Source organism: Malaya genurostris, chromosome 3 (assembly GCF_030247185.1).
Source record: "Malaya genurostris strain Urasoe2022 chromosome 3, Malgen_1.1, whole genome shotgun sequence".
NCBI lineage: Eukaryota > Metazoa > Arthropoda > Insecta > Diptera > Culicidae > Malaya > Malaya genurostris.
In genome coordinates, this window is record NC_080572.1 from 253,308,978 (window position 1) to 253,334,827 (window position 25,850).

Here is a 25,850-nt window from a genome sequence, read left to right on the forward strand (position 1 = left end):
TAATAAAAAAATATAATTGCTTTGCAGCAATGGGAAAATAAAAAATACTGTCACAATTCACCATTCAAATCAATATTTGTATGACTCATAAAATGTTCGTGTTGTCAGGTAATAGAATTGCAGATTATCAAACAAAACCGTTCAATTCTTCTAAGGGTTTGTGTCAGTTGGCGAAATGAAAATTGAATATTGAAATTAATGAACATTTTAGCGGATAACTTATATTCAACAAACTATATATAACAAATTGTTTAAAATTTCATACGACGACACGACCTGCCACTCGCTATTGAAAACTGTATCTCAAATTTAACTACCCCTCAGTAACTGATAATGTCAAAATGAAATCGCTTTAAAAAAATTAGAAACTGGCAACACAAGTTGGAAAACTATTGATTTTGAATAACAGTTACTATTACCTTGGTTACTGCGTGTGGAAAGCATAAGTAATGTAAACAAAACTAATTCCGACTAGCTCGAGTGGAATATTGTCTTCTCGCGGTAAGTTGCAAATACTCAAGCCTCATTGCGTGTCAGAGGTACTTTAAAGAGAAGTCATGGGCCAAGCCCTTATCTTACTGACCCTTTTTGGACTACCTACTCTAAGCCCACCCAAGCCACTGGTAGAATTTGCCAATAAACCGATTTTGAAAATATGATATGGCAGATAGAGGTTCCCGTTGAATTTAAGGTGTATCAGGTTAGTTACAAATAAAGAATAATGTATTGTAAAAAATTACAAAGATGCAATTCATTACATAGGTACCTGATATTGACGGAATCGTATTTAATTTTCTCGTGGAACCGCACCACTGAGAGCAGCTGACCTGACAGCAGATGTGAAATTTATTCTTATAGAAAGATTTGAGCCAAAACCACTAAAATGACAGAATGAAAAAAATACAATATAGAGTTTGCTCAAACTAATTATTTGGTAAATCACACCTAATATAAAATGTAATTACTGTTGATTCAACATGCCCAAGTTCTTTTCCGTGTCACGGAACCACCCGCGATCCCATTTCAACCAGAATATTAGTTGATTTTCTGAATTCGATTGGTTAAAATTTGGTACAACTAATCGATTGTTGTTTTAACTAAACTGTCATTTTTGTTTTTCGATTAGCAGAAACGATGGTTGAAACAACTAATGGCGTTTTCGTTTTTAATTTGCACTACACCGGTGCAGTGCTACACTGAGGCATGAATAAACGAACAAAAATGACGAAAACATAAACAGTAACCATTGACTACAATAAACGATTTCATTGCACAGAGCTACACCAAACTTTTGATGAGTGCTACACCAGTGGTATCGGTTCAGAAAAAGTGTAGCACTGGTGTAGTGCAATTGGTAAAAACGAACGGTTTAGGTGCAGCTTTCGCTACACCGGTGTAGTGCAATTTAAAAACGAAAACGACATAATTTAACTGTTTGAAAAAAATGCTGTCAATTAGTGAGGACACATACCTTTCAATTTCAACAAATATTTTAGTTGAAATAACTGGTGTTGTTATTGAAACAAAATTCTGTTAGTTGAAAAATAAATCGGTTTTATTTGTTTTAGACATTGCAAAAAGTTGAATCAACTAGAACAATGTTATTGATTTTAGAAAATAATCAAAATATACTTACTGATACACGTCATAATCTATTTGAAATAGGTTCGGTATGTTAGATTCATGAAATATAGTGGTTTTCAGCTGGACATAGAATGCGACGGAATCGTCGCAGGATAGCGAAATAATGAGCGTCAGAACCACTGATGCCAGGGGTGCAGATTGGTATGTAAATTCGCAATTTCGTTTGTTAGCAGACTTTGCAATTAAGCCGACTTTTTTGCAGATTTTCGAAATTTTTATAAACAATCGTCCATTTTAATGACTTTTGCTATTACTGTAGGGTTTTCGTTTGGTTTTTTCGTCATACTTTTAAATGTTGAGGTCGCATAGGACCATTTCTAATACGCAGACGCCTAAAATTTAACCTGGCATCGCTGCCAGAAAATTGGACAGTTGTTTTAACCCCTTCGCTGCCTGTTGTATTGAAATTAACTAGCATTAGAGCCAAAAGAAAAATTAATCGGCTGTTGGATTGAGGTAAATTGCGTTTTCAACGGGTAAAATTCCTTAGCGACAATTGTTATTTCATTATTCATCTAAAGCATCAACAAATGTATATCTTTCAAAGACGACCAACTTTTTAGAGTTGACAAATAGCACAATCGAATAAAGCACGAGGTTTTGAAAACCAAGGCGTCGATTAATACAAAATGTAAATGAAAAGGGAACATACTAAGCACAAAATAACCACCATCGTACAAGACGATCCGTCTTCTTTTGTCACAGTCAATCCAAAGTATTAAACTAATTTTGACGGAAGCTAACGTTCCGGTGACGGTGACGGAAGGAGGCGGATCGTCTGATTCGTACATTATGTCAAATAAATAGCACACGCTTAAAAATCCGTGCAAGTTGTAGCCACAATCTGCCACATACGCATTATCTATATGAATTCATTATGACTGAAGTTTTCTCAATAATAAATAAAAAATTAGTCATTGTAACGGTCAATTCAAAAAATATTTTTTCTGTCTTGTGGTCTCGAAGAGGTTGAATCGATGCGAATGACAGTTTCGCTATCTTTGCGGCATTTTGTCGCTATCTTATCGCATCGCAATATTTTCTAGCCGACAGTGAAAATCACTATAAATATCGTTGTTAAAATATAAATAGTATTTTATATTGACATGTAATATCATTAGGGCTGGGAAAACCACCGATCACTGCTGATTTCAAGTGATCTTAACCAAGGAATAAATTATCATTACGAAATCAGAACTGATCTGATCTCTAAGTGATTTTGATTTTTGTATGATCATGATCATGTCAAGTCAAGATCAGTAAAGATCTAAATTCTAAAAAAATACTTCTGATTCGATCGGAAATGATTGCTGTAGAAAATCGTTTTTAATCAGCAAAAGTGACCGGAGAGGCGAGTAAATTAGCGAAATTATCAAATTTACCTAAAATGAGTATTGAAAGATGATGCCTTCAAACGGTTGAACTAAAGTTATGTTCTGACAATTTTAGTCAATTTGGAATTTAGGTGGGAATTAGAATTTTTCGACGGCAATTCAGATGCGCCTTTCAATCGCAGCGCGTTCTGTGTGTTTGAAACCCTTCGCTCCTGTTACTTTTATAAATTAAATTCATGTCAAAAAGCGTTTTATCGCTAATGCATAAACATCATCATCGGTATTAAATAGCTGGAAGTAAAACAGTCTGCTGAAAGTAAAACAATGATCGAATTTGAAGCATAAAATTTTTGCGCATACCTAAAAGATTACGAGATGATCATTAACATTTTCTAATTTGTACCCAAATCTTTTACACCTTAAACAAGGTTAACTTTATCACAACACCGCTGTTAGATAAACACTTGTTATCATAAATTTCTCAAATCGGATGAACATAATTTCACCAAACGCTTTAACAATCGATGTAGTTTTCATTGACATTTTGAAGCGACGCGAACAGATTGCAACTAAAAAAGTTGTTGATTTTGCATTACCATTATTGTTTTGCTTTCAACTGTCTCCGGCATTTGACAGCATTCAAAACAACATATTTTTCAACTACTTGAATATATGCAAATCAAAAACCATACTGGTTGAATCAAAAAGAAATCAGTTAAATCAACTATCGCAAAAATCAAAAACTGCGATATCGCAATTTTATGATCGAAGGGTTCTCCGTGATACTTGAAAATTCCCTATATTTCATGAATAATAGAGAAGCAGTCGACTTTTTTTTAAGGAAAGCCAAAATTTACAACTATCCATTCCGGACAAAAATGGTCTGCTGGGCCTAGTCATTATGAGATTCGTTTGGAATCACTTTTCATTCCGATGTATTTGAAAGTCAAAATCTGGACGAATACCATATGAAGTTGAAGATGGGCGTAATCATGCTTCTTTGAAAAGATGACCATCTCTGTTTTCTCCGCAGAAAATTCGATATATTGCTGAACAGCCAAAACGGACAAATTATCCAATTTATATTACAAGGGATTTTGCAAATTAATAGCTCTGAGTCCAGTAACTGATATCGTCAATGTCGTTCACGTAAAAATTATAAAGTAACTGACCTATACGAGACATTTTAAAACACACAAATTTATTTTGCAACTTAATTTTTGTAACCATACAGTGAAATATAGTTAACCTTCATAGGGTTTTCTTGTTGGAGTCACTACAACTATTCTTAAAACACTAATCAATATTTTCTACTATATACAAATTTTTTCACATTTTAAATTTGTGTTGTTTATAGCGCTTTCAAAATGTTTGTTTATTCTCAAGCTCCTTAGTAACTTGCGAACAACGTAAACAGTGTTGCTTGAGAAGATTAATTTCATCAATAACAAGGAATCGCTCATTTTTTGGTAACTGGCGGTAAATCGTGAACGATCACTTTGAAAGCAGATTTTTATTCGGAGTGTCTGGTCGTGTCGTCGGTGTAACCTTGCCCGTTTTTGTCGGGAAATTCATTTCAAAGTGAGTATTGATATGAGATTTACATGCCTTCTTCTGCAATGGTGCAAACTCTCTAATTGGAATTACTTCAAAACGTGCGCTGAATTACACATCCTTAAATTCATAATTTAAAATAAATAAAGCTTTTCCCATGTAAGAAGACACGTTTTCATTATTTATACTGTCATTTATTCAGTTCAGCTGCCTACTAATTTCACCATTGAAACGCTTCCATTTTTACCCGAACAAAAACGTTTCCATGTCGGCACCTGCATAAAAACAGCAAATTTAAATTAATCAAACCCGTACACATTTACTCGATCCGGTACACGTTTCAATTCACTCTTTCCTTTTCTATTTTAGTTTTTAATGACGAATTGTTTCCACTTTTATGGCTGCGGTATTAATTTTTATGGTTCAACTATATTCATCCGAAATTCTGCGAAATCTGTACTGCTTACCGGGGAGATAGCAGCACTAATGTTTCACTGCACCCGATGGTAAGCTATGGATATTTAAAATGGAACTTTGTTAGGAAACACTCCACAGTCCATCGTATAGTGATACGCGTTGCGGTTGACGTGTGTTGTTGCATCCGTCCTACATAATTATGATAGTAATTACCTTTACTCATTATAGAACTCTTTTCAATTTCGTCATGTGAGTTTGCTGTTGGCCGAAATGAATAACGAATGTGGTGTCAAAAAATGGATCAGATTAAAATTTATTTTTTATTGGAATGCTCATGTTTATTGCTTAATAATTAAAACTTAAAATCGTTTGTTATATACTCATAGTAAAGTAAGTCTAAAATTGTGCGTTTCAGATAGAAACACAGTCAAAATTGGATGGAATTCGTTTCTTATATAGCTGTCCTGGGCAATAAATCTATAGAATATAATACCTACATGAATTAATAAAAATCGGACATGGTCTCAGCCTGTTTTCTGTGCTTGTAGACAAAGTGTAGTCTTTCTTGGGTGTTCAAATCAAATGGCAAATAATTATGAATATTTCAAGATTGTGATCGAGATTCACTGACTGACATAAATAGCTTATGTAATCTGAATTTTACTACGTTAAAGTTTATCTGCATGATATTCTGTCAGTTAAATATTAAAAAAAACTATAAGGAGTTATATGTATAAGGCAATTTGGTTTTCCTTCCGTTATTTGAATCGATATTCCAATATCTGTTGTTACTTTCGATTCACTACTCTGCAACATGATGTGAACACAATCAAACCTCCGATCAGGCATAGCTAACCTTCTGGTCATAGGTATGCTCCTCGAGCTCGTTCCTATCCGGTAAAGCGTGATGGCGCAAACCAAGGCGACCACCGCATCTCAGAATAAGCATAATGACAAGAACGATAAACATGGCCACCATGGCGACGCAAGGAGCCACCAACATAAACGCCATCTTCTGTATTTAATTTGTACTTCGTCTTACGGGAACAGCCCTGTGCGTCGTCTAGATGTCACTTTCGCGTTTGTGCAACTCAACGTATTCCTCCGGGTAGCCACTCCGTCCAAAGTGTTGCTGAGGTCTATGATGGGACACGGTATACTCGACTGGCCTTTCGATGTCGGGCTGCACATGGGAAGAAAATAAAACAAACACAATCATTAGTATGGATCTAATTGTAACTGGCAGACGTGTCTTAGCTTAGCACTTGAAAAACATAAAATGTTATTTCTAAACAAATAACCACAGATGAAACATTGGAACGTTAGTTCTAATTTAAGTGAAAAGTTAATGAAAGCCAACATGATAACCGATAGTCCGATTCAGTATTTGCCGTTGCCACATTTTCGCAGGCGGTATACAGGCGGTGGTGGGCCTTTGAATGTTTACCTACTGATCTCGATACAGCACCGGTTCCTGGTACACGAGTCAGTGGCATATGCAGGTAAGCGAATATTTCATGATAGTTTACAGGCCAATCGGGGGAAGGTAGAACGGAAACCGGAACGATGTACAAATAGTGTTTACGCTTTCCACGATGCTGGGTTTCATCGGTAGCACCGCTGCAAACGGTTTCCGGCAGATGAATGGGAAAAGGATGGTGGATGCGTCTGGTACGTACTGCTGCAAATCCCAACCAGATTTTGCACGAGAGTTCAATTGATGGCTAGCTCCACCGGGAGTTATATGCATGTGTGTATGTTCGTAAACAGGCAGAGAACGGAAAGCAAATAGGAACGGGACAATTTTCTGTTCGAGGAAGGTACTTTGTTGGATTATCAAGCTTTAATATGGGAATACAAAATCATTTGTAATTTCGATGAAGTAGGAGAATCGAACCGATTTGCATTCCAAATTAATATAAATATCAAGCATAATTTTTTTTTCGCATACTTCGTCTAATTTTACGACTAAAGCAGACCTCCGGAAAATGCCAGAAACGAAAATTTCAAAATTGAGAAAATATCGAGATTCGAACTGTAATACCTCATTTTGCAGTCCTTATGCTCCTGGGAAAAGTGAATTGAATTTGCCCCTATTTACCGTCTTTGGAGGTTTTTAAAAGCTGGAATTTTTGTCTAATATTAATTTCTTGTAAATAAACTTTGCGTAACGTAAAAAGAATTTAAAGATTAATCACAGAATCGTCCATCGCTAGTTCCAACTTTTCCCAACCTCGCAGGCAATTTTCAGAATTCCATCTCGAAGAAAAGTCTCGTCTGTTGAAATGATCCAAGTTTGAAGCCAATTTTCGATTCCTGCGAAAAAAAGGTAAACCTGCCAGATCGTGCTGCATCTGTCGGAACAACCAGTAATCAGAAGGAGCAATGTCAGGAGAATACGGCGAGAGCGACAAAATGTCCCACTTGATTGTTTCCAAATATTTTTTCACGACGTTTCCAAATATTTTTTGAGACCGAGCGTTGCCATGCAGGAGAAAATTTTATCATGACTTTACTAGTATTCCGGTCGTTCTTCTCGTAATGCACGGCTCAAACGCATCATTTGCAGCCTTTTCCGATCGTCCCTTTATTGTATCGCCTGATTGTAGCAGCTCATAGTACACAACACCCTTTTGGTGTATTAAAGTAGTAGTTTATAAATTGTTTGAAGGAGTGATAAGAGAAAATTAATAGGGAAATAACCGTCGTTTCGAATCCCGACTTACTACCAAATTCCGGAACTCACTCGACTGGCAACACCGATCTCAATGCACCATACTGGCAACACCTCTCAATTGCTAGCAGCAATTTCTCTATCACCCGCATAGCGTTTTGGCTATCTGGGCAGCCATGGCCACCATACGGCTACCAAAATTGATTCAGTGACGGTTGTCAAATCCAATTTGACAAAACAAAGTCGCCTGTATCTAAGTTATACCCCTGACAGACATGTGATTTCCGTACAATGATTTCTGTACAACGCTGTACGCGTACAACGACGAGGTGACAGACATGTTTTGCGCTCAGAAAGAATATGCAGCGAAACGAAACAACTCAATACTTTTCTTAATTTCCCAGCTCCGATGATCGATAATATAGAAACCAAAAATATTTGCGGTTTGAAGTGTATTCCTAGTAACTGATTTATGACAGATATAATCAAATGAGAGTGGCAATTAAAACTAATTCTGTGTGTGAGTGTTCTTTGGATGACAATTTCACTCATATCAAATTTTAAGGTTTTAAGATACATTCATGACTCGTTTGTTCTGGGATACATGATTTTTACCTTCATTATTTCAATGTAATTAGCATTAGGGAAAATTTGATGTCCACAATTTTGATGTTCCACCGTAAAATCAAATAAAAAAAAAATGGAGGAAGTATGAAAGGCTTTTAGAACTAATTTTCGGAACACTAGCACTATCTTTTATGCAACGAAGCTGATTTGTACCGAAAAGGTGATTAATCACCAAATTTTGTTTGTAAATCATGCCGACTTTTGCAAAATCCGCAAAAATTTCGAGTTGTTCAGTAATAATTCCTTTTTTACCCGTATATTCACAATAAAAATAAGAGCGCATTAACTTTTTACATTGAGCCTCAAATAGTAAATAAATTTAAGATATTCTTATTATGTAACCAATAAAAACTGCATGGCGCACACATATTGCAAAAAAATGCAGTTTATTCATTACGAAATTTTCTTAAAAAGGATTATGTTTATCATAAAGCTGATTTTAAAAACTTCTTGAATTTGAAATCATTCCGAAATAGATTTGACATAGGTTTGATACTTCGTTTTACTTCACGCTTATGAAAAATGGTCTACTTGGCTGTAGGATTTTGAGGAGTTTAAAGTTGTGACTGCACAATTGGTTTATTGATGTATTTATCGTTAATTATTACCATATGTGCACTCGAAATATGAATCATTATGTGTTCTATATCCATTTCAACAATGAATTTACTTGTTATTGAAAAGAGAACAATAACTCAATTGTGCTAAGTTTATGTACAAATATGAATATATTGTTTTCCTTATTTGTATTTAAAAACTTCACCAAATTTATGAACATTTCTTGGTTTGACTGCTTTTTGAAGATAAGCTAAAACGTTGATAAATTGTATAAGTTTTATGCTGCTGGTTAGCATTTTACAGAGATTGTTTTTTCAAAATAAAACAAAGGTTGTTTATTATTTGATACTCAGAAGAAGGAAATATTGTTTCGTGAGTTCACCATCGCTCGTCATTGGCGCTGGTAGCAGTAAACAGTGATGTGATTTTGCACAGTACAACGATAAATGACCGTAGTACGGAAATCACCGTTGTATCATGATGCTCGCGTGATACCACCGTGATTCAGGGTGACAGACATGTGATTTCACGGTGTACAGTGATTCCGATATCACATGTCTGTCATAAGCATTAGCCGAGCGTTTTCATCTTCTAACCTTCGCTGAAAATGTCAAAGATTTCAATGTGGAAAAATCCTGGTCGCGGTAATTTCAAAAGTTTGTAAATTTGGACGAAAGTCTGCGAAAAACTCGATTTTCAAAAGTCTGCAACAAAAATAGTCTGCAGCACTATACCCGAAAAGATTTACAGACAAATCTGCAGATCTGGCATCTCTGCTCATAAGGTACCCAACTGCCTTGCTTTTGAATCATTCTCATGGATTTCAATCATACAGAATCTGCTTGTTGAGTCACTTCCAATGATTCTGCAAGCTTCTCTTGCGTTTGACTCGGATTTTCATCGAGTAATTCCTCCAACTGTTTGTCTTCGAACTTGTTTGGTAGTCCAGAGCGAGGCCTGCCTTCAGCGCTGAAATGTCCATTCTTGAAACGTAGAAAGGTAAAAGAATTGCTGAAAAAATCCAACTTTTGCTCCAACCATTCTGCTATTTTTGTTATATAAATTAGAAATAAATCTTAAGCACTCAAAATTCACGCTGGGCTAGTTGCAAATTTCTTAGGCGAAAACGACATAACATGGAATTTCATCCGAACTCGCATGACACAAGATCAGAGCATATTAATAACAAAAGAGATGAAAAATTCATCATGCCAGTGTTAAAACCATCATTAATAAGTTTGTGGAACATTATTCTTTGGATGAGCTACCAGGAATAGGCAGAAAACCCGGTTCCTCCAACCCGAAACTGAACCAGAAAGTGGTATCTCTAATCATGAAGAACAAATCAATGTCAATACGTGATTTTGCCAAAACAGCAGTAACGAGTGAATGATCCAGCGTATCAAGAGGCGAAATCACTTAAAGACCTACAAAAGCAAAAAATCTCGAAACAAAGTGTAGAACAGAAGAAGCGAGCAGCAATAAGGGCCCGGAAATTGTATTCGCGTCTTTTGCAGTGTCCGGATGCATGCGTTTTGATGGACGATGAGACTTATGTAAAGAAGGACTCAAAAACCCTTCCAGGTCCACAATACTTTAATGTCGTCGTTGGGGTGGATGTGAGCGATGCGGACAGGTCGATTCAAGTGGAGAAATTCGGTCGAAAGATACTGGTATGGCAAGCAATATGTTCCTGTGGTTTGAAAACAATAATTTTTTACACTACCGGAACTATAAATGCAGAAATCTATCGATCTGAGTGTCTCCAGAAGTGATTGCTGCCTTTATATAAGAAGCATAGTACACCTCCACTGTTTGGTCGGATTTAGCGTCGGCTCACTATGCCAAAACCACTCTCAATTGGCTTGCGAAAAAGGGTATAAATTTCGTTATATAAAATGTCAACCCACCAAATTGCCCTCAGCTTCGAAGAGGGTGAAGAGGGTCTTCAAGAAGACTGGTAAGGCAACTGGGAACATGCAGGAGTTCAAAAATATTTGGGCTCGAGCGTAAAAAAATGCGATGCAACACTTGTCCGGATCTATACTATGAATCCCATAGTAATATTAATATATTTGGTAAATACTTAAGAGCATACTCCTGTAAATAGTCCAATTCACTCTCCGTCGTCTTCCATGGAGATATTCTTTAAAACTACTGAGTTACAGTGGCCGCAGCAAATTAATTGGATTCCATTTATTATCCGTCCGTCGCAATGTTTGTAAGACTACTTTTGTGCAGATCGACTTCAGTCGCAAACAGATTGCTTCGAGCTATTACAATTATTACAATTAGCCACTTTATTCCGTAATCTTCGAAACCTATTTTTTTCTTCGGATTCCCTATGCTAGAACCAATTATGGATATAACGAGCCCATTAATTAATTAGTTTTATTTTCTATAGAACACGATTCAAGCACGGAAATACCGAAATCAGCATTTTGGCGAAAAATTAGTTGATTTTCTGATTTTAGTTAGTTATTTTTTAAGCCAACAAAAAAAATCATACTTTTGCTAATTTGGAATTCCAATTCCCTTAATAACAATAAAATATTTGATGAAATGGCTATTTTTTAGTTGAATTCACCAATTAAACGTGCTGTCTTTTCTTAGCTAAGGCACACTTCATTTCCATTCAACTATTTTTTTAGTTGAATTAGAGAAAAAAAACGTTGTTTTCAACCAACATAAAAGGTTGAATTGGTTTCTGCAATTTGCAGCTATATAGCGCTCTGTCACCGACAAAACGTTAACACCTTAATGACTACTAGCCACTAGATGGCACACTACTATCGAAAAAAAATTCAGTCGCGGTAGTTTTTTCTATATTGGCAGGTACTATGAACACGTTGTTGTATTGGAGAAAAAGACATAAGCGAAATATAAACTTCTTTTTGAAAATTTTTCTTCTAAATCGCTGTTTTCTTCATTCGACTTCGCAAAATCGAAACATCATTTGACCTATACAATTAGAGTGACACATTCGAATCTCACTTCACTGTTCCGCGTAGAAACATTATTACGCACAATCGCTTCAAATGCGCACAAATTCTGAATAAATACACTTTCCACTAAGAGTTTACGTCATTTTTATATATCGGTTTAGAAATTTATATATGGATATCGTAACACATGCGAAAAACATCTAAACAATTTGAAAGCAGTTTCAACAAGACAGTCCTTTTTAGCTTTTTAATGGATTGTTTTGCTTTGACACTTCTCATGAGTTTTTGGCTAATAAACTTGTTAATAAAAACCAATTTCATTTTTGTTTTCTTTGTGCTGTCTTTCAGCAATGATGGTGATAGATAAATAGAGTCTGATTTTCTGATTTTAATCACAAAATTAGTTGTCAATGACAATTTCCCTAGGCTTTGGATGATGAGCTACAGGGCGCGTACCCCCCTTTGGCGGATGGGGGTGGGAGTCAATTTATACTTCGTATTGACAAAGTCGGACCATACCGAGATCGATCGATCGTTCGCTTATAAAAGTAAAAAGATGAAAATTGTTATGTTATCTGGATCGATCACGGAGTGAACAGGACTAATACTGCTTGAAATTTACAATAGGTCATTAGGTGATTTCGAGCATTCTTTTGGAATAGGTCACCAATTTGAATTATCTTGATCTAGTTGTGATGAATATTAATATATAATAATCGTCCTAGACTAGTGAATTTAATTCAAAAAGGAGGACTATTGTTATCAGGAATAGGAGTAAATTTATATCTTATGAACCGTTTAGGAACTTTCAACCCTTTCAGATCCGGTTCGGTGTCGGTAATGTTTACAAGTTGCAATGACAGGGGGCTGATTGATCGGGTGTAAATACACTCTCAAATCGAGAAAGGTTTGAATGTTCTTAGATTTCTGCAACTTGGACACAGATGTCACCTTCTAACTAAGGGTTAGAAATACATGTAGTTCTTGTTTCCTGGATGCGTGCTCAACACTAGAAGGCCCAAAACTTAGTTTAGACCAAAATTGCTCTAAAGCAATCAAAATGATTGGAAGAGAAAAAGTCAATAATAAAAACTGTGACAGAATAAATAACAGCTAGTGCAGTGTGCCTTAGTGCATATATCGTTAAATAAAGAATTAAAAAAGTTCATAGAATTTTAAGCAATCCTCCCATTGTTTACATATTGTGACTTTCCTGGGCATTCTAGTGTTAAATGCGCATCCTTACGTTATATAATTTAACAAGCTTACTAACACCTGATTTTATTTTATTTTATTTTATTTTATGCTCTTAACGAAAACCGAGCCTGCTGAAACAAAGGATTATCATCGAAGATTTAAGACCAAGAAACAGACCCTAGAATGTTCTCAAGAAAATGTAGAATAATAGGTATTTTATAAAATTACCTAGCCTTTGGTAAGTAAAATGCCTTTCGATTTTTACTATCACTTTCAATATTATTAATATTATTATTATTATTATTATTATTGTAATTATTATTATTATCAATCTTATTATTATTCCTATTTTCTTGATAATCTACTAGCTTGTGATAGTAACAGGTGTCTCCGGTATAGTAAAAAGCAATGCACTGGGGCAAAAAAAACGTATCGTAACATCGACAAAGATAGAAACAATTAGAATAGATTAGATTGGACAGTGTAAGTAGACCAAACATATCTACATTGATTAGGGAACTTCAAAGTAATAATCGTAAGTACCGCTTCAGACATAAAAGACTATATAGGAAAGCAGGGCCAAGACCGAAGCGGATACAATGCGAAATTTTCCAAAGTTTCATCGACGAGGACATTTAAGACACAGAAGCAGCTGGTAGGATGACAAAATACCAATACGATACAGACGCACGACTCAATGATTGACTGGTTACAGGGTGAAGCACACACTTCCTGCCCAAGTGACAAACTCTCTGGTGAACTTGCAATAGAAGATATTCGTATCTTTAGTTGCAAATTGATAACCGTAAAGGAATAAGTCGCTTGGGTTACATGCTGGAGGGTTTCCTCCTTCGTTACTAGTGTTCATTTGGGCACCATAGCCTAGTTCGTCTGGTATGGAAAGTGTGGATCGTTGTAACCACCCCCCTCGGCCAGAGCAGCCCATAAGGGGGAAAAAATAGTTATCAATGACAATTTTGCGTTGGATTGAAATTTTGGTGGTTTGTGTCCAGGATATTCGCCAACTAGATTCATTCTCTAAAAAAAAGAGTTTTTTCAGCAAAGTAAATTCTCAATTTTAACTAATTTTATAGTTATTTTGGAAATTTTGTTGTTAAAATCAACTAATTCAAAAACGGTAATACGAATTAGACGCAGAGCTTATTTCGGTCGTTCCGTGAGGAAAATGTATCATTTGGATGATTGTACTCTGTTGATGCAAAAAATGACATAAACTAACTTTAGTGAGCTTTTCTTTACTCCAAATAAATAAATCAACTGAAAGGCAGCATTGTACCAATACAATTAAAAACATTTTTCGTTGTGGGGGGGAAAGGGAAGTAGTATAGAATTTGTTACATAATTCTTCATAGGGGGGGTTTTCAAAATTTGTGACTAATTGTGACAAGGAAGGAAAGGAGTTAAATTTATCGAAATTTAGCGTGACGTAATTTAAGCATGACGCCTAACCTGATTTTTTATATATATTTTTCTTGTATATGTGTCTCTAAGGGACTTATCGTGAAGACAACATTATTTGAAAACAATCCTCGGGAGATGCTCGATATTTGCACCATTTTGATTTATTTGATTTTGATTTTAATATATAAAAACTATTTTTCTTATCCTTAACTGTACATCAAGAGATACTCCAGAGAAAATTTTCGTGCTTTTTTATGTAAAACATAAGAAAGAAAAAGTTCTACCGTTCCATAGAGTGCCCACAAAAATAGGCATCGTAATGTTACTTTGGAGGTTTTTCTACGTGAATAATATCAAAATTCATACCGTTTGTGTGTGATCAAGTATACCTTTTTCAAAATCATTTTGTATCAAGTGAATCCCATAAATTTTAAATTTTTATGTTGAGAAAAGTTTCGAAAAGATTATAAAACAAAACTGGTCTCGACCGGTTTTTTTGGCACTGTGATACCACTCCAGCATGCATTTTACATTAGACTGCACTTTGCAGTTCAGCAGGTTTGACAACCGCAAACGGTGATCAGTGCCACTGGCGACCGGTCGAATAACTAATTTATCGGACTAGGTGTACAACAATATACCCGGTATAGCTTGCCGATTCTGAATAGCTATTAAATATGCATCATTTGTAAAGCAGCAGCTAGCCCAGCTGGAAAGACGAATTTCGCCTTATTCAGCAGCTCTGATTGTTATGATGGCTATGCTGGAATAGCCATCCGTGCGGCGACCTATTTTGATGTGGCCCAGGGCTTATCGGGGAAATTTCAATACAACTTTGTTTAGGGCTATAATTCTGATAAAACCGGATGGGAGTGTGCGTCACATTGAAAAAGGCCTGACCAGTCACAGGGGAAATCAAATATGGTCTCGGTCGTATTCCAGTGGGCTGAAATAGCGAGGAGGGATTATTGATTAGGTTTGTAATATTTTGAACTGATGCACGTTTCCGTTTCTCCACAGGATCAATCAGTTGGAATAGCTTTCTGATGCCAATATTGGAACATGGAAAGCTGCTTTGCAAAGAGGGAGAGAGAGAGCAAAATATGAAATGGTTTGAAGTTTAGCAGGAAAAGGCCCGCTTTGCAGCAGATTTCAGGTGAAGTTTTGAAAATGTTCTTACATATGTTGCGGGTAAAACCATTTTACAAACAAATAGGCGATTCTGTGCCATTGATACTGCACTATTTTGCATAGAGTGGCGTAATAAATGGGTATGTAAGTTACTAGTATTACAGCTATTCTCACTTTGTACATGCTTCTTCTGCAGAAATTTCAATCGCTTTCAATCGTTGTTATACATTCATATTGGATGAAATTCTCATAAGAATATCGTAATAAAATGTTATCAAAACTGCTTATTGTACTTACATTGATTGGTTGGAAAGATCTCACGTCCTTCAGTTCTGTCAAATCCAACGGAGGTTGCTTGTGTGGAGTCGCAGACCAAATCGAGATTAGCCAACGATTTCCTAGAATAAAAAATTAAAAATTACCATAAAAAGCATAACTGTAACCGAACTACACAGTCTAGTGTAGTGCATCTCAGCCTACCTGTATGTCGATCCTGCCAGTAGTGTTTGTTTTTCGAGCAACAACCACAGATAATGTTGAGCAGAAAGATGGAAAGTAGCAGCACGGTGCAGATTCCGATGGTTACGTAAAACGGACTAAAATTACCATAGATGTGACCTTTGAAGTATGGATTATCTAAATAGGCGACACGCTCGTCTATCGTTGACATGGTACACCATCGGGAGAGCCCACAAAACGCGCCCCCTTCTTCAGTATTACTGCTACTGCTACTGCTGACAGCTACAGTGGGTGGTAAACGAGTTTTCGGCGGTGACGGAAATTGGCCAATTTACTGTACCTGGATATGGCGGTTCACATTTAACAAATCTGCGCTCGGATTTCCGCTTCGATTGGCATAATCTGAAATTGGGAATATCGGCGTAGCCGAGGGAAAGAAGAAAGTCAATTAATTGTTCAATCGGATGAATGGATTAATTTGATAGGATGCTGTAATTTTGGTGAGCAGATTTGGCATGTTTAGAAATCACCAAATGAAGCTGATGGGTTTTCGGTGCCAACCATGGCGCAATTACCGGCATGTCACAGCACGCGTCATTCGACGCGTCGGCTGATATGTTGGGGATGTAGCTCAGATGGTAGAGCGCTCGCTTAGCATGTGAGAGGTACGGGGATCGATGCCCCGCATCTCCAGTATTCCTTTTGGTGGATGAGCCTATACCAATTTGTCGAATTGAGCTGAATAATTTATTACCTACTTACTTTGATCATATTAAGAGCTAAAATGAATATCATCGTAGATATTTCAAAGGAAATTTGCTCCTAAATTGATATATAAATTACTAATTCTTGGTGATGAATTCTCAAGCATGATCATTAGATAAAACAGAATAAGTCGAAACTGGAAAACGTTTACAGCTGTTTTAACAAGAAAATTGGCGAAGATTATTGTCATTATTCCTTCTGAGCTTCGTTATACATCTCTTCTATTGTTGCAGGTCTTGAGAACAACAATAAAGAAAGTTATCCAGATTTGGAGACGCGGGGAGTCGATCACCTTAACTTCTGGCACGCAAAGCGAGCGCTCTACCATTTGAGCTACATCCCTAAAGATAAAAAAAAATGGACATCCAATCCAAAATGTGACAATCTTATTATCGATGTATAGTCATTCTTCCATCAATACAATAATAATCTAATGTCGTTTTCGTTTTTAAATTGCACTACACTGGTGTAGCGAAAGCTGCACTGAAACCGTTCGTTTTTACCAATTGCACTACGCCAGTGCTACACTTTTTCTGCACCGATACCACTGGTGTAGCACTCATCAAAAGTTTGGTGTAGCTCTGTGCAATGGAATCATGTATTGTAGTCAATGGTTACTGTTTATGTTTTCGTCATTTTTGTTCGTTTATTCATGCCTCAGTGTAGCACTGCACCGGTGTAGTGCAATTTAAAAACGAAAACGCCATAAGAGGCCCTACTCAATATGAGACGTCAAATGCTACGCAAAAAAAAATCAGTCGCCCAACGTGGGGCTCGAACCCACGACCCTGAGATTAAGAGTCTCATGCTCTACCGACTGAGCTAGCCGGGCGCTATAGAAATTGATTTTTCCAATAGACAATACGAACACTATCACAATCTTTCAGTATTTAACAAGCCACAAACCTTCTAATAACTTCAACTTATTCACTTATATTCCCTTTTTTTGTTCCTGTATTACAGTTTTCTTGTTACTTACATTCACCAATAAATTCAACTTCAAACTGTCACTCTTGCATTACACAGCACACACCAGTCTACAGCTTTCAGATTACCACACGTTAATCTGTCTGTGGGCTTCATTCATGACTACACTCGGGCTACCGATCTACCAGTGGTTCGTAGTAGGCGTACGCGAAATTAGGAAATGATCTAACGTTAAAGTGTACCAAAATTAAAATTTTTGCGTGGTGTAAAACATTAAAAAACCTCAGAAGGCTACGCAAACAAAAAAGCTATGGGCTCAACCGGGATTTGAACCCGGGACCTCTCGCACCCAAAGCGAGAATCATACCCCTAGACCATTGAACCACCTGACGTTGTTCGGTGAAACTTCCACAATTTGAACCCAAACAGGTGACAAGTTTGACAGGTAATAAGCAGATTATATAGATATCTTGCGCGTAGGGCAGTTGAGCTTGCTGGACAACTTCTGTTCGATAGTGTTAGTTTTGACTTATTCTATTTTCGAACAAACGACTGATCGAAACGCCAACACACACGTACACTCTCACCAACAAATTGTGGCTGGGATTCGAGGGAGTGTCTTTTCCTAAATGAGAATTGATAAGCCAGTGGCCTACTTTTATTCGGTGATACCTAAGTCTAATTCTACTAATTAAACAACTCAACAATTTAACATATACCAATTTTTCACATGCACTTGGATAAGCTAACTGAAAACACTTTTCTGATCTAGCCGCTGAGTGTCGGAAATTTTGGGTGTGGTGTTCAACGTTGATCAAATTGGATCCCGTAAAAGACCGAATTTATCAATGCTGCTATCCCACGACACAACATTTCTTGCAAGAGGAAAATCATAACAGCACTTTTGATGTTAGGAAAACTCACCATTGAAAGGATAAAAGCTACTAAAATCTCTAGACGCTGTAAAACTCAAAAGGGTGACGCTGCGTGAAGCTCGTTAGAGAACTGATTCAACTCACTTCATCAATGGGATCTGGTCGTAACTGGACTGAGCAACTTGGTGTGTACTTTGAAGTTACCAACACAGCACCATCACCATAACAACGGGTCGTTCGCATACACCTACTACGCCACATGGACACCTCCACCAGCATTCAATGGGAACGACACAATCAGAAAGCATACGGTGTTTAGAGGTGCTGGTGTAGAAATGGACGTAAACATAAACTGGACACAAAAGAATGAGAATTAGTATAAACCGTAGAAACACAGAGAACTGTCATAAGTAGGAATGCGTTGTTGGTAGTGAATGTGTTGAGTCTTGCTGATCACAGAACTGTCACAAATAGGAATGTGTTGCAACACTGCGTGTGTATTTTTTTTTGTGCTGGCTATGTTAGAACTAAGTTTTGGCGCAACATCTGAACTTACTGTATGGAGGTGCCCTTCGAAATTTATTGTTCAAATGGGATTAATTAGGTGACTACCACAAGTCAGTCTTCCGATTTACGTCCATCAAACATAGACAGTTTCCATTTCGTCATACATTACTTCCACAGAACGTGTTTCGATAGTATTTGATAAGCTGCTATTACTAGCCCAAAAATATGTAAATTCTGTCATAAAACAAGCATTCTATGAGATGTTAGCTTGTTATTTGAATCTATACACTGATAAAAACAGACACGATCGAATTGTGAAAAATAAAATTTCAATTTAATCGAGCCAAGAACAAGTGCTTCCACTTAAATGCCATTAATTAATGTTCATTTTCACCCAAAGTTGATGTTTTTTTTCATTAGATGTAATGTTTGGCATTTGAATAGCTGTGCAGGTAAAACATAATTTTCGAGTGATAATTAGTATAGCGCGTATGCACACGTTAAGCACCGATCATTATTCAGTTGAAATCTATATGCAAAAAAATGACATTAAAGTGTAATTCTTACATAATTTAGTATCATCGGCATTTCTTATCGTTTTGATGTAAGTGTCAAACAATCGTTACATTAGTCTATTTGAAAATTTATGTTGTTTAAACTTATTGTCTTAGAAATAATAAAAATTACGCATGGCGAAAGTTCAAGTATGTCGCATTTTCTTGTGTGAATATTACTTTTATTAACATGTAAAACTAAATTTTGTATTTGTTTCGATGTCAAATTCAGCTGAATCAACTGAAAAGCTAATGACACGATTTCTTTTTACTTGTTTTACATATGCATGATGCCATCGTTCCAATTTTTATTAATGTAATCGACCAAACCAAACCGAGTATCACTCAGAAAAATTAGATATAATTTTCATTTCTTAATTATCTTTCACTGATAAAAAAGTGAATACCAAGTCAATGCAACACACACCCACGATCAAATCAACCCTAAGCGATACACGACACTAAAAAGAGTATCAGTTTGGTATCAGTAGTTCAGAGTTGATGTCAGCGAATGTTCATTAATGGCGGAATAAATCACAAATGGTCTGTCCCTTGGATCATACTTATGACCAATGTGGAACTACAATTATTTGATTTGGTTGGTTTTCTACTCGTAATTTTTTGCCTTATCTCACACTATACTTTATCATTGTCCTACAATCGATGGTTCGCATCTAGTTTTGCTTTCAGTACCAGTACTACCACGGAGAGGAGCATTTCATGATGAGGAAAAAGGTCAAGTTTCCCAACAAATATTTCATTTGGCAGGAAATATGCAGATGTGGTCGAGAAAGCCAAAGCGCACTTCACTACCGGAAAGGTTAAAATGGAAATATACCATAAAAAACCTAAAGAAGTGATTGTTACCATTCCTACGCAGCCATGATACTCCCTCGCTATTCTGGCCTGATTTGGCATCTTGTCACTACGCCAACGATGTTTTGGAATGGTATAAAACTAATGGAGTCCATGTTGTACCGAAACAGGCCGTTTCACCTGACTATCTCGAGTTGCGACCTACCGAGCAGTATTGAGCTGTCGTGGGGAGAAAACTCTCTCAATATATACAACAAGTTACAACTATATAAAAAATATAAAAAATCTTTGATAAAAGCAGTTAAATCGGCTGAAGAAAAGTCCAGATTTCGTAGCGATTAAGTCTTACTAGTGATTTTTAAAATTAAAAGTCAATTTACAACAATACTCAATTTTGTATTTTGATGATATTTTGTCTGGTTTGATACCAACCATTCATACATTGTAAGATAGGCTGTTTAAGGAAAAACAGAATTGCTTATGACATATTTTTTTTTCAAATTAATAACACAGATAAAGTAAACTTTCAGGAATCGGAGAAATGAATTTTTATTTTTGATTTAGCCCACCTTTCATTTTATGTTAAAAGGAAAATTATTCCTTATTATCTAGAATCTTATTATCTTATGGTTTTGTTAAAAATTGGTTGTAAGCATTGGTTATCGATACTATTAAAAACTGTCGAGCATAACACAAAAAATAACTCTTTACAATGATTACAATAATTGATACTGAATAATGACCTTCTCTGGACTGATGAAGTACTAATTCGATATTGGAAACTAGGATAAATACACTGAGTGCTAAGCCGAAGTTGTATTTTGCGGTGCCACAGTGTTTCAGTATCAACTTTAAGGTCTGAGGACAGAGGGCCACGTGTTGAGTTTTAAATCGACCACGTGGCTCGCTCAATTCCCTTTGCGCATCGTATTTCTCTTGTACTCTCTCGTATATGAGCAAACTGTACCGGGTTGCCAGCATACATTTTATTATTTTGATGAGAAGTTTTATCACATTAATCTATCGTATGGGTTGGACATTACATGAATTCCAATGAATAATAAAAAATATTCTACTTTCCCAAAGATTGAATGTCTGTGTGTTTGGCAGCCTTGTCGAGCCAATTTTATTTCTCTCTCCTTTTTCAGAATGCTATCAGGAAACCAAAGCGAAAAAATGGCGGATGCATTGAAATTGACTTTGTTTCACAGAAAAATACAAGACTTTATTTTTATCGCGATAACATATATGTTTTTATGTATTAATCACTTCTAAACTAAATTATCTAGACTAGCAAATTCAGCAGCAGATTTATGATACAAGCCTTCAAAGCCGAGATATTCGATGAACAAGTAGAGGTATGAATTTCCGAGCGTTCCAATTTTCAGCAGTTCTTCAGTCAGAAAAAAAATACAACACGACCGCTAAACTCAATGAATCGTTCTGAAAATTTCACAGAATATTCTCAACTAAATTTCGAAGATATTGTCAGGTGGGTTTTTCTATATTCTGCACCGTTTCCAAGAAAATTTAATTTGAAACGGGAAAATAGCAAAAAAAAACCTATCACTTTACAGTACTGTCCTCAGCCCTTAAGGCAAGAACCGGAAAATTATCTTTGAATGCTACACGAATAAAAAATTGGCCGGTTTCCCCAGAATAATTGAAATTTAAATGTTATTGAACAGTTTGCATTAAAATTTAAATGTTATTGAAAATAAAGGTTAAAATTAACTTGAAGGACAGTTTTATTTCAAATAATTCGAAAAAGTTTGATTTCAATAACCAAGAGCGTTAGTTGAAATAATCGAAAATTTAAATAAAAAAAATTTCAAGTGACAAAATTATTAAATCAAAGCATTTGTTAACAAGTTAACAAATTAACAGAAACGCACAACTGAACGTTTTGTAATTTCAATTGAGATATTTATTGAAATAAACTAATATAAAAATAACAAACAAACATTTAGTTGCGTTGTTTCAAGCAACAATGTTTACTGTATTAAATATTTTGTAACTATATCAATAAAAAATAATTGTTTTAAACCGAAATTGGGTTCATATTCTCACAATTTTCTTCTCTGTGTGCGCGTAAATTCTAAGTGGTAAAACAAGTGGCTTTCAATGCAATCTAGCGGTGTTTCAAAAAAAAAAAAGTGACACAGTATTGGATACACGTTAGGAAATATTTATTTTATAAATATTATGAAATCAATTTGCCGCTATTTACTGACCATTTGTTTTACTAGACTCTGTTGATGACCGAATGCCACTATCTAGCAGAATTACATACTAAATGGGCAATAAACTACACTACTTTTTCCTCCGATACTTATCCGGTCAAGTAGAATGCGGTAATATTCTGCACGTCCGTTTTGTCTCTGAGCATGTCGAGGAAAGTGAATCACTTGGTTGATATCCAACGTACATCGCCATAAACGGAGAAGTAATGCTGTTCCGTCTAGACTCGACTAATGTTCGAGCAGTTGGCTGTAAGGGAACAGATCTGTGTAAGTGTGTTTGTGGAATAGCAAAACCCATAGCCTGGTGTTAAAACTAGAGTTTAATTTAGCGGACAAGAATATTCGGCCATTTCAGCACAAGAAAGCATAATTACTGCTAATGAGCAAAAGATGTTGAACGCTGGCGCGAATGGGGTGCCATTACTTCGAGGCTAGGTCCGAGGGTAATTGATTTTGTTGTGCTTTTCGTACCCATATGAAACGAGCTTCCACGCAAAAGTTGTGCTGATAGCATAGTTAAAGGCGATTTACTGTTTCGTGAAAGCCTACGCTTTGTCGTATACATGTACTGAATAAAATGAGTAAACTTAATTGGTTCTTCCCATAAGAAGAAATTAGTGACTTTCACTAACTAAAGAAAAGAGAAATAAACTTTTGTCAACTTTCTGTTCTTGATGAATTTGCATTTTTGCGTAGATATGATAAAAAGGCAAACGAGAGACTTTTTACGACGGCTCGACACTTTGTTCCCAATTCCTTAAGCTAACAGTAACTTTTTGATCATTGTCAGGCAAATAGTTGTAGCAAGACTGCCGTCTATAGCACTGGCTGTTCTTATATTATAACTTTATCAAGCACTATCCATTGATAATAACATTAACATGTCATTGTATGATGGGCCAACGAAGACGAAGGTGACCGGTGAACAATCAACCCAGCCTACACGTGCCACGGGAAAGTCAATGAATCTCATTCCAAAACTAACTTTTCACAGTAAAATCGCCAGTAGTTCACCCTATAGCGCATGAATTATTTTTTGTAGGAAACCTTCGAAGATCGCAAAACAATCGGACATTTGTAGGAAATGTTATCAAAGAAAAACCGACACAAGGTCCGAAAAATGGCTCATTCCTTAAAACCTGGTTCTTAAAAACAGTTTTCAAAAGATGGAAAAAATATTTTGTTGCAAAAAACGTCTTCCAAGAAGTATTTACGCTATTGTTCTTGTTTTTAGTTTTTATGATTACTTTCCGAATTATTCCAATTTTTACAGGGTGCTCCATCTTTTATGTAGGTATGTAAACATTAAATAACTTTAAGAAAAAACAACCGCCTTTTTATAATTAATGTATTTTTATTCAGTTTGGTTCTGTACAATTTTTTTGGACTAGTTTTTGAAAACAATATCAATTAAGTGGCCACATTTATTAGCAATTACAAAATGACTCTTTCTTTCTGCATTTGCCAATCAATATCTTTTCGAGCATCTCGGGTGTTATTGTGTCGAATTCAGCACGCATGTTTGCCTTGAGCTCGTCAATAGTTTGAGGCTGATTTGCGTAAACCTTGCTTTTCAGATAACACCACAAAAAGAAGTCACACGAAACGACAAATAGTATTGTTAAATTGTGCTTTTTTTCGCGATACGAGGTCTGTTCAAAAAGTTCCCGGAATTTTTTAATTGCGCGCGTCTGGAGAGTCCGGTGGTCAATTTTTTTTTATTGTGTTGGTACATATGTCCCTAATGTATGGTGAATTTTTCAGCTGTATTCATTGTTTACATTCTGTCTTGTAGCGGCTGGTGTAGACGTGTTTTTTTGAGCTCGGCGATTTTTGTCTTGGTGACGTTGGGTGCTTCCACGTGGACGACTGTGCTTTTGTTTCGACTTCATAACCGTACACCCATGTTTCATCACCAGTTATGACCCTTTCAAGTAAATTTGGATCGTCGTTGACGTCGTTTAACAGCTCCTGAGCGATGGTAATGCGTTTGTTCTTTTGATCAAAATTTTGCTGCCACTCGTTTCATGCCCAAAACATTTGAAAAAATATGATGGCATGAGCCAACTGATATGCCAACTTCATCAGCAACTTCTCTAATAGTGATTCGGCGATCATCCATAATCATTTTTTCCACTTTTCTCACATTTTCATCGATTATTGACGTGCTGGGTCGACCGGAGCGTTCGTCGTCTTCAACGTCTTCGCGGCCATCTTGGAAACGCTTATACCACTCGTAAACACTTGTTTTTTTCATAGCAGACTCACCGTAGGCTCTCTGTAACATTTCGCACACTTGGTTACACTTTATTTAATTTTTCACGCAAAATTTAATACAAATTCTTTGACTCTTCAATTCTTCCATTGTTTAAACTAACAAAAATCGCCGAGCTCAAAAAAACACGTCTACACCAGCCGCTACAAGACAGAATGTAAACAATGAATACAGCTGAAAATTTCACCATACTTTAGGGACATATGTACCAACACAATAAAAAAAAATTTTGACCACCGGACTCTCCAGACGCGCGCAATTAAAAAATTTCGGGAACTTTTTGAACAGACCTCGTATACATATACACGTTGAGTTAACAAAATGGAATGATTGTTTTCGATGTAAAGTGTTACTATTTTAGCGCGTTGCTTCGATGTAAAGCGATCCATGGCAAAAATAGTACTGAATTGGCGTTTTCAAAACATATCTGATGCAATCGCTCAGTTGGTGAATGTGAAAGTTATTCAGCGTTTACATACCGACATAAAAGATGGAGCACCCTGTATGTAAAAATTTGCAGTTTTGTAACAACATCTGTCACAATAGGCCTTAAATATATTTTGAGACTTAAATTCTACACAGTAATAGCCATAGATTATTAAATTCAGTCCACTTTTAAGGCGAAGAGGGCACTTGGGTAGTTTCATCAAACAAACACTTTTCACGAAAATGTGTTGGTTTTGCGCTACGCAACGGGGATTTCAGCAAACCTGATAAAAAAACCAGGTTGGAAACTGACTTGATTTTCAGTTCAACAACGTTTAAACTAGGTTCGAAACTAACTTCAAACCAACGGTTTGACAGCAGTTAGGGTGGAAAATGGGTTAGGTCTGGCATCAAGCGAAAACGACATAAATGACAAATTTGATTCAATGGTTGGTACAAAATGTGTCTATGAAGTGCATCAAAGTATAACTGAGCCAGTT

The 25,850-nt window shown here is 36.2% G+C and overlaps 2 protein-coding genes, 1 long non-coding RNA gene and 3 other non-coding genes across 6 annotated transcripts; 2 read left to right on the forward strand and 4 right to left on the reverse strand.

Moving 5' to 3' along the window:
- The first annotated feature begins 370 nt into the window (after positions 1–370).
- On the forward strand, positions 371–884 carry LOC131436584 (uncharacterized). Its single transcript, XR_009230648.1, has 2 exons — positions 371–700; positions 763–884. It is a non-coding gene; the product is annotated as an uncharacterized LOC131436584 (long non-coding RNA).
- Positions 885–5,253: 4,369 nt separating this feature from the next.
- Positions 5,254–5,961, reverse strand: LOC131436583 (uncharacterized). The gene has a single exon (XM_058605393.1). It carries the CDS (start codon positions 5,959–5,961, stop codon positions 5,791–5,793), a length of 171 nt encoding a protein of 56 aa, XP_058461376.1. The 3' UTR covers positions 5,254–5,790.
- A 34-nt stretch (positions 5,962–5,995) lies between these two features.
- Positions 5,996–18,736, reverse strand: LOC131436582 (uncharacterized). The gene is made up of 4 exons (XM_058605392.1): positions 18,579–18,736; positions 15,984–16,364; positions 15,801–15,901; positions 5,996–6,132 (listed from the first exon to the last, which is right to left on the reverse strand). The coding sequence occupies exons 2-4, from the start codon at positions 16,171–16,173 to the stop codon at positions 6,013–6,015; spliced, it is 411 nt and encodes a 136-aa protein (XP_058461375.1). The 5' UTR covers positions 16,174–16,364; positions 18,579–18,736; the 3' UTR covers positions 5,996–6,012.
- On the forward strand, positions 16,583–16,655 carry Trnaa-agc (transfer RNA alanine (anticodon AGC)). The gene has a single exon. It is a non-coding gene; the product is annotated as a tRNA-Ala (tRNA).
- Trnak-cuu (transfer RNA lysine (anticodon CUU)) lies at positions 17,487–17,559 on the reverse strand. The gene has a single exon. It is a non-coding gene; the product is annotated as a tRNA-Lys (tRNA).
- On the reverse strand, positions 17,967–18,038 carry Trnap-ugg (transfer RNA proline (anticodon UGG)). Its single transcript has one exon. It is a non-coding gene; the product is annotated as a tRNA-Pro (tRNA).
- Positions 18,737–25,850: the final 7,114 nt, after the last annotated feature.

Coding starts and splice junctions, on each gene's coding strand:
- LOC131436583 (XM_058605393.1), bottom strand. CDS start 5,961: ATGGCGTTTATGTTGGTGGCTCCTTGCGTCGCCATGGTGGCCATGTTT.
- LOC131436582 (XM_058605392.1), bottom strand. CDS start 16,173: ATGTCAACGATAGACGAGCGTGTCGCCTATTTAGATAATCCATACTTC. Junction 15,902..15,983: donor CTGGCAGGATCGACATACAG/GTAGGCTGAGAT, acceptor TTTTTATTCTAG/GAAATCGTTGGCTAATCTCG. Junction 6,133..15,800: donor GATCTTTCCAACCAATCAAT/GTAAGTACAATA, acceptor TCCCATGTGCAG/CCCGACATCGAAAGGCCAGT.